At 36.1% G+C, this 9,726-nt stretch overlaps 1 protein-coding gene across 1 annotated transcript in view; it reads left to right on the top strand.

Annotated features, from left to right (window-relative positions):
• Positions 1-633: 633 nt before the first annotated feature.
• The window catches only part of slc43a1a (solute carrier family 43 member 1a), a 20,250-nt gene continuing 11,157 nt past the window's right edge, over positions 634-9,726 (top strand). Inside the window, exons 1-6 of the mRNA XM_016549415.1 lie at positions 634-964; positions 4,377-4,534; positions 4,710-4,887; positions 5,115-5,170; positions 5,785-5,861; positions 8,279-8,371. Coding sequence (XP_016404901.1) covers positions 960-964; positions 4,377-4,534; positions 4,710-4,887; positions 5,115-5,170; positions 5,785-5,861; positions 8,279-8,371 — 567 coding nt within the window. The 5' untranslated portion in view covers positions 634-959. The remainder of the gene's footprint in view (positions 965-4,376; positions 4,535-4,709; positions 4,888-5,114; positions 5,171-5,784; positions 5,862-8,278; positions 8,372-9,726) is intronic.

The raw sequence follows: 9,726 nt of genomic DNA, 5'->3' as shown, positions 1-9,726 counted from the left end.
GTCTTACATGGACCCATTGTTATAAAAACTGCTTTGTTATTAGATTTATTATTATTATTTTTTTTTGGCATTTTTGAGCTAAATCTCAAAATTGTCCTATGGTGTGACTGTCTCAAGGATGTTCAATAAGTTACAACTTTTATAAATTAAAAAGAAAAGCATGCAATTGTTAATAAATACCTCAGGCATAATTTTACAAGTGTCTATTTTAGTAATTGGCGATCATTTTTTCATCCATATATGTCTAAAAGCATATGAACTCGATACATTATGTCACTGAAAACTATGTCCTCCGGTGTGACACCATATCATGTTTTTAAACTCCACGGACAACTTTAATTAGTTGAAGGACCAGGAATAGTGTTTTACAAAAAAGGGTTTTTTACCCCTTTTGAAAATCTGCTTAGGGCCCCCAAAACGCTAGGGCCGGCCGGCCCTGACCGTGGCCACTTATTTTCAGCCTCAAAAACTAATAAAATAAGATGTAAAAGTAAACAAAACAGAAGGGTTTGCAATCTTAAAATATTTAAGGAATGTGCTGTTTTAATTCATGATTTAATAACTGAGGCAACTATTGTGGTGAATGTTTGTATGGTTATATTGGCTTATAGTAACGCTAACGGCTAGATTCAGAACAGGTACTGTATGTTAATGTAAGTTACGCCCATGCAAAGTCACAAACGAGCGTGTGTCTAAAGACCAGTGAAAAGAGGGGTAGCAAGGGAGTTTCTCTTCCATCACTGTTCAATATGAGAGGTTAGTATGAAGACTTCTGGAGATCTTTGCCTGCCGCTCTGAAGACACGAGAAACAGAAGCTCCGGCCAGATAAACTCCATTATCAAGTCGACTTTGGCGGCAAAAAAAGGATAATTTGTAGCATTCGTCTTTTGTTTGAACGCAGACACAGAGGAAACCAGGAAATAACGCGCGGCTGGCATTTGGAAATTGTACAAAAAAAATGAAGTAAGTTGTTTAAATTGAGTTAAATTCTTACTAAATTTAGTTTTACAGAAAAAATAATAGATTAAAGGACAAACAGTCGTTTTGGGTTGATGGGTTCACAGTGTAAATAGAGACTTTGGTAACTACAAATACAGTGAGACACGTGGCGATGTTCTGACTCTAGAGTTGGATGTTTTCTTTGTTTTCGCGCGTTTCTCTTATTTCTCAAATATGTATTTGTATTTTATCATAAACTGGAAATGCCCATGTGCAGCAGTGTTTTAAATGAGCTCAAATGTCTTTTACATGAGCTATTAACGTTTTATTTTAGGCTGGGTGTATATTGTGGAAGGCATGTTTTATTGTAGCATATGGCGCGATCTGGAGAAACTTCGCGTTTGTTTAATCCCGGAGAGAAGAGTCGGTAGTCTTGTGTTGTTTCTCAATGGGCCACGCTGGGAAAGCCAAGCCTTTTGTCCTCAGGGGAAACGGAGAGGGCAAAACTCAGCGTTTCGGGTTCCACATGGACCAGAAAACCATTCTAGAGATGAAACGATATGAACGTTTCTGATCACGGTTATCGGTGTTATCGCGGTATTGTTAAAATGCGTTGGAAGTGCTGATACGTAAATCGTTTCACCAAGTTTTATATTCAAGTATTTTTTTATATATATTTTTATATTTAAAATCGATAAAGTTACTTTTTGTTTGCATACACACTAAAACAATAACGTCTGGATTTTAAATGACAACATGACTGACAAAATAAATAAAATGGTAAACCTCACATTTCAGCCTTTAAATAAAGAAAAGAGTTAAGTCAAAATGATAAATAATTATATATTTTATCTGCTCCATAAATAATCCGAATTGTTTAAATGTGTAGAATCAACTGGTCATAATTTACAGCAGGGCATGAAATTCAGTCCGTTTTTTTGGCCAGACAAAAACTGCACACACACACAGGCTGAATGTAACTCTGTGAATCCACTCTCTGACAGCAGGTGGCGCTGATGGAATGGCAGAATTAGAGCCTGATAGCACACATACATCACGGAGACGTCTATTTGACATCTGCAAGACGTATTTTTTTAGAGTGTTTGCTCATCTGCAATACGCCTATAGGACGTTTCCTATGAGATGTCAAATAGACGTTTAGAAGATGTCTTTAAGACCACTTATACCAGAGAGCACATGGGCTCCAAATGATATGATTCCATTGTTTCTGGTAAAAATGGAATTCTATGGAAGCCTGTTTCCACCACGGAATAAAACAAATACATAAATAAAGAAGATAGGTGTGCCTTATCTCACAATTCTGAATTTTCTTTCGCAATTCCAACTTTAAATCTCACAATTCTGAATTTTTTTTCCAAATTTCAGTTTTGCGAAATAAAAGTAATTACGACTTTTTTTTTTTTTTTCCAATTCTGACTTTTCTTCTCAGAAATGCGCGTTAACATCTCTCTATTCTGAGTTTATATCTCAGAATTCTGCTTTTTTTTCTTTTTTTTCTTTTCTGATTTAAGGTCTGTTCAGATTTAAAAACTCATGTCATGTATTCCAGCCGTTAAGAAAGATTCGAAAAGACTGTGAACATGGAAGATTCGGCCATTTAACAGATTCGATTCTTCACCAGAGGAGCGCACGAAAAGAGTCGATTCGATTATTACCAGAGAGCGTAAAGGACTCGATACTTTTCATTTCGTTCTTCACCAGAGCATGGTCGCTACATTGGCGGTGGGGAAGACGGGAATAAATCTCGACATCGTGTTGCTTTTGGCGAGGGTCACTCGATGGAGAGAGGACACACATTTAAACTTAAGGGCACACTTAATATTTCAATCTTGAAATGCTCTCAAGACTTTAAAACCTGGACTTTATTATAAAATATTTTCTGCTTAAACATTTAGAGAAAGGTGCATCTGCTCTTTCATATGTACACACAGGGTCAACGGTAAAAATTCACTGTGCCAGAACAAGCACTTAATAGGGGCCTTCCTCCATCTCTCTGCTCATAGGGACTGATAAACAGACGTACTTTAGAGGACATTAGCGGTCCCCTTTAAACAAACACACTGAACGTCACGTCGTTCCAGTCGAGTGACGCTCAACTCAGTGGACAGAGCTGTTAATAGTTACTTTTTAACTGTGCAGTGTGTGAAATGTAGCTCGCACACCTGTATGCCAAGAGGTTTACAGTAGATGCCTAATGTTTTTACTAAACACAAGACTCCCGAAACCGTCTTCATGCGTACTGTAAACAATCACACACGTGCAACTGACCACGACTCGATCCTCCGGAAAACTGAAAAAGTGTAATCTGTCCAAATGCGGATGGATTTCTACCACCGTCAAACCTGCTTTTCTTCATTCAGGAGAATGTGAATGGAGCTCATTTTAATAGGGAGTGTGAGTTACATAAAAAATCCTCCCATAAGCCTGGCAGTTGAGGGGAGAGAAGTCTGGTGGACTGTGTCTAATCGTGTTAAACACAACACGCTGAATCAGTGTCCTGCTGAGGTCCCTGCAGTTTCTGCTCTCTTTCTTTGTATTGCCTGTATTCTCCCGTCACCACTGAAGACTGGAGTAATGATGCTGAAAATTCAGCTTTGATCACACAGATTATTTTACTAGCCTATATATTCACATAGAAAACAGTTGTTTTTAATTGTAATAATATTTCACATTTTTACTGTATTTTTAATCAAATAAATGCAGCCTTGGTGAGCAGAAAAGACTGGAGTAATGATGCTGGAAATTCAGCTTTGCATCACAGCAATAAATTGCATTTTACTATATATTCACATAGAAAAAAGTTTACATTTTACATTTAGTAAATGTAAATGACTAAATGTAAATGTAAAAAACAGTTGTTTTAAATAGTGATAATATTTCACATTTTTACTGTATTTCTGATCAAATAAATGCAGCCTTGGTGAGCTTACAGCATCATTTAGAAAAACATTTAAAAAATCTTACCGACCCCAACATTTTGAACGGTATTGTATAAAAAATATGAGTGCATTGTATATATTCATGTATAAATGTAATTTATAATGCAGCCTATGTATTTATACAAGTATAATAAATTATATTATACCAGAGTGATTGTGGAGTGGAATTCATAAATCACAAAGAAGAAATTGCAGCATTATTTACACCATCACATTATTGATTTTTTTTCTTATTTAAAAGATTTGGTTAAAAGATTTGTGTATGGACATGACTCAAACCCACAAAAGCTGACAAGATGTGCTATTTTGCACATCTTTAAAATGCAGTCCTCAAAAGATTACACTAGTAAATCAGCTAAAGTAGCTAAATTGGGTTCAAAAAGGCAGAATATTGTCTTCAGAAATGTATATATTTTTTCATATGCCGCTGTGTGTTTACTGACTGAGCCCTGACCCTGTTTTTCTCTGTCTGATAGGATGATGGCTCCGTCTCTGTCGCAGGCGTACAGGAGGCGCTGGTGGATGGCCGTCACAGCCGTGTTGGAGAATCTGTCGTGTTCGGCCGTGCTGTTGGGCTGGGGCTCTCTGCTCATCATGCTCAAAGGACAGGGCTTTTACTCCCACCTGTGCACGGGTAATCAGTCATAGAAGTCAAGCAGATCACAATCATCCTAACTCCAGTCACTAACTAGCACCAAAAGAAAACCGAGCCAGAGTTCCTGGGAAACTTGAACTGCGTGGAGACTTTAAAACTTAATAAAGTCTCTGTCCCTTGCTTTCGTTGACCTCCTCTCTCTCTCTTTCTGTAGAAAATGAGACTGAGAGTGTGAACGCTAGCGCACCAGATGACTGGCCGAGTTGTGTGAATCAGGACGAAATGCTGAACTTGGGCTTCACCATTGGCTCATTTCTGCTCAGTGCCGCCACATTGCCATTGGGTATATTGATGGACCGGTTTGGCCCCAGGCCTCTGCGCCTCGGTGGAAGGTGAAGACACACCTACACACTAATGCTTTGAGTGCATGCTGTGTTTTACAATGCCAACACTCCATCAGGAAGCAACACATTTTTTTAAGAAAGCACTTGAGTCATGGAATCCCTGCATGAGTTTGTGCACTTCAAAGCACTGATTAATATATGCATATAAGAGCACTTTCACATTCAAGTATGCATTTATGTAATAATCATTCATGTGTTGTATTTTTTTTTCTTAGTGCATGTTTTGCGCTCTCTTGTGTGATGATGTCCATATCATCCTATCATCCAGAAGGTGAGCTGCAAACAAAAGAATCTGCATGAGTCTTCAAATTACAGCAATAATCAATCAATCTTTCAATAATTGCTCGAGTTTTTTTTTTTTTTTTACATATAACATTCAAAACATTGTTTGAAAGTCAGTAGAGGCTATTTTAGTAATCAATTAATAAAATTTCAATTAACTGAATAAAAAAAATATATATATTCAAGAAATTTCACATTTTAGCTTTTTTTTTCCCGATTGTTTGTTGCTGTATTTAAATGTAGATCAATGTTAAATCAATATACTGGCAGGGACAATTAATTAGACTTTTTAATTTTGTGAATTAACAGAAGTAGTCATTCCTCCTTCAATTTAAAATGTTTTAAATATACAGGCAGCAGAACATAATGTGCATTTTCTTTTCAAATAAGTAAATTTTGTGTAAACTGTTCATGTTCATAAACATTCACAGCCATACCCGGATTCTCAAATGTTGCATTTAGTAGCAAATTTAGCATATATATTCTACTGTATACAGAAGACACATAAAATTTGATTTGTCATATCAAAGTCGTTGCCACAGTTTTGAGTTGTTCAAGCACACGTTTTGATTGTGTAATGATGGTTTGTGCCTTCTGTTCTAGTCCTCTCTGAACTCATTTTTCTGGCTCTTTCACTCAATGGCTTTGGAGGGATCTGTCTGACCTTCACATCTCTCACGGTAAGAAAAAAGAGAAAATGGTAGAGAAGGGAGCACACGGGGTCTCGCGGACACCTGCTGTGACTTGCATGTTTTATTGTGCAGCTGTCACACAAAGCTTTTTGAAGTTTATTTTGTCCGGACAGGTGTGTGGGTTTGTGTATTTATGTGTTTGGGACAGTCAGAGGATCGACGCACATAACTGAAGGAGAAATTCTGGCTTTTTCAGTGCCCACCAATCAGAAGGCTAAACTGCCCACACGCCTCTCTTACGCCCTCTCCCTCCCGTCAACCTCTAGATGAAATGGACAAGGGCACAGACATTGTACCCACATCAACAAACAGATTGTGACTTTCCAATCTGTTTAGTAATATCACCTGGTGTGGGAAAGTATGACTATATATATCAGCTGCCCTCAGATAGCCCATGGCATCATGCAGATGCCAAAACACACTTATCCTTGTTCATACACATGGCTCATCTAGGGTTGCTCAGGTATGCGTGCACACTGCCCTACATGTGACAACACACACTGCTTCATTTCAGTGTCCTGTTGTAAACTTCTGAGAAAAGCACACGCTCTGTGTCTTTAACAGTGAATTACTACCAGCATGGAGACAATAGCAGCTGATATTCTTCTGATCACTTTATTGACCCTTTTCCACATTGTGCGTGATTTGATGTTATCAAACTCAGCAAGTCAATGACCTCCATGACTTTGTGTGCTTTTTTTTCTAGTTCCTTCAAATTAGCAGGGAACCAACCATAAGAAAGACCAATCACAAATAAGATATCTTTAATCCCTTAACTATTTGTTATAGACAAATATTTGTCATGATGATATTAAGGCGAGAGCAAATGGAAACTTTTGCTTAAGATGTTTCTTCTAATCAAAGGGCCTCACTAACATCACACCCAACAGTCTCACACTGTGCTCCGATTTTCCTAAAAACCAAAGTCTGAAATCAGAATTCATAGAATTTAATACGAACCTTAACATTTGTTATCAAATTCTTCAAAGATCGAATTACCATTGGTGTACCTTAAGGTTCTGTGTTGGGTCCCTTCCTTTTATCAGTATATATAATGTCGCTGGCATCTATCATCCAGGCACATGGGTTTTTCCAACCACTGTTATGCTGATAACACACCGTTTTAACTCTGTCTCATTCTATATGAGATATCTAAGCTGTGCTATCCTCAGTTATGTTATAGCTTTTATTGCTATATACTTCTACTTTGTCAATAATTGTCTTTTTACGTACCTCTGTAATATGAACCTTAACATTTCTTATCAAATAACCGATGGTGTACCTCAAGGTTTTGTGTTGGGTCCCTTCCTCTTTTCAGTATATATAACGTCGCTGGCATCTATCATCCAGGTACATGAGTTTTTCCAACCACTGTTATGCTGATGACACACCGCTTTAACTCAGTCTCATTCTGTATGATCTAAACTGTGCTATCCACAGTTATGTTATAGCTTTTATTGCTATATACTTCTACTTTGTCAATAATTATCTTTTTTACGTACCTCTGTAATATGAACCTTAACATTTCTTATCAAATAACCGTTGGTGTACCTCAAGGTTCTGTGTTGGGGTCCCTTCCTCTTTTTAGAATATAACATTGTTGGCATCTATCATCCACAGTAATGCTATAGCTTTTATTGCTATACACTCCTACTTGGTCAATAATTGTCTTTTTTATGTCTAATTATATTTTTATGAGGAAATTTAAGAGAAACATCAGAGATAACGTTTTTAAAGTGCTTGCAATAAACATTGCTGAGATCTCTCCTGAGCCATGAACATCTGAGAAATAAATAGCATTGCTTTGGATACTGTATTGGTGTTTAAGGCGTGCAGCCTTCTGTTACAAGTTCAGGTTGAGGTTGTTATGCCACTCTGTGTTTGTGTATGAAAAGCACAAGGAATACAAATGTGCTTTTTCACAGAAGTGTGCATTTTTAACCTTCTCATTTCACACAGGGGAGTAAAACACACTCACACATCCTTGTAAGAGTCTGGAAAAACGAAGCAGTTCTTGGAAATTCTTGGAAAACGTAGACAACAAATTTGATATATATCCACAATCCACAGCAGGACTTCCTGCTTACTGAAGCATATATATTTCTCACACAGCAATGCGTTCGTTTTACACTCAATTAGTGAGGTTTAAGTAAGGCATCACTATCGCTCATACTTGCGGTTGGATATGATGTTCACTTGACACTTGATTTGAGCCATTAGGCAGATGCCTTAGCATCAAACTGGCGAGTTTTTCCATAGACAATCACCAATCGCATTGTTTTCAGAAAATATAAAAATCTAGTTTTTCTTCCTCTTTTTGTTCATTGCAAGTGTAGGCTCCGCTGCTTTTGTTGTGATTTTTCCAATACTGATAATGATTTTCTTTTCCTCTCTTCCTCTGGTAGCTGCCAAACATGTTTGGAAGTCTGAGCTCCACTGTTATGTCTCTGATGATCGGCTCCTACGCTTCATCGGCCGTCACCTTCCCTGGAGTCAAGGTATTTTTTATGTGTTTAAATGAAGGTTAAACCTGTTTGACGTGTACAGTGTGCTCGGAATTAAAGCCTGATGAAATGTTGCATCAGATTGAATGAAACTGAATCACCTACGCCAAAAGGTTAGAACTTATTGCCTTTAACTTCATAATATAAAAGCAGTTAGGCTAAAGTATTAATTCATTTATTCATTCAAGGTTTTGAGCTATGATTGTGTACAATCAAATATAAATTCAATGCATTAATACATTGCATTTGATTTAAAACATATCGGCTGTTATAATGTTACTCTAAAGTATAAAACTGGGTGTTTTCATAATCATTTCTTTCATCAAAATTAAGATCATGTAAGTGTTCTATTTTCATAGAAATTAAATTTTTTTATTGAATGTATTAATTCTATTAAGTAATTAAATGGCATTGCCATGGCTGCATTTATTTGATCAAATAGGCTGTAAAAGCGGTACAATTGTGAAATATTATTACAATTTAAAATAACTGTTTTCTATTATAATATATTTTAAAATGTCATGTAAAGCTGAATTTTCAGCATCATTACTCCAGTCTTCAGTGTCACATGATCTTCAGAAATCATTCTAATATGCTGATTTGCTGCTCAAGAAACATTTCTGATTATTATCAGTGTTGTAAACAGTTGTGCTGCTTCATATTTTTGTGGAAACTGTGATACATTTTATTTTTCATGATGCTTGGATGAATAGAAAGTTGAAAAGAACAGCATTTATTTGAAATATAAATCTTTTGTAACATTATAAAAGTCTTTACTATCACTTTTTTTTGGTAACACTTTCTATGAAGCCCGTATTTATAATACATTATAAAGGTATCCTTAAGGCATTATAATGAATGCATAATGCATTATAAAAAAAACTTATAATATGTTGTATCATCTCATGAATATTCATAAGAACAGTTTTAATATATTATAATATTTACTTATTTGTGGTTATAGCTTTTAAGAGTATGATGATTTATAACACAATGAACACGTTGCATCCACTTTTACAATGGATTATATTTCTCATAGTTATAATGTGGGTTGCACCAAAAAGGATTAAGCTTTAATCTAGATTAAATCAAGGGTTATCTAATAGTTCCGTTGCACCAAACTTTAAACCTTGTTTAAAAAGAAGCAGGATTACATTTAAACCATCATCTTGATCCTGGATTTAATTTATATTTAAGATAGATTAACTTTAATCATGTTGCTCCATAACTTTAAACTCAGATTTAAATCTCAATTAGGGATTAATTTTAAATTTACAGGTGAGGAGGTTTAAATGAAATAAAGTGCACCTACAGTTACAATTATGTGGCTGATTAAACAAAGAAAACAA

The sequence above is a fragment of the Sinocyclocheilus rhinocerous genome, unplaced genomic scaffold (genome assembly GCF_001515625.1).
Source record: "Sinocyclocheilus rhinocerous isolate Xijiao unplaced genomic scaffold, SAMN03320098_v1.1 scaffold1696, whole genome shotgun sequence".
NCBI lineage: Eukaryota > Metazoa > Chordata > Actinopteri > Cypriniformes > Cyprinidae > Sinocyclocheilus > Sinocyclocheilus rhinocerous.
The sequence above is the reverse complement of the archived record's forward strand: the minus strand, read 5'-3'. Positions and strand labels throughout refer to the sequence as shown.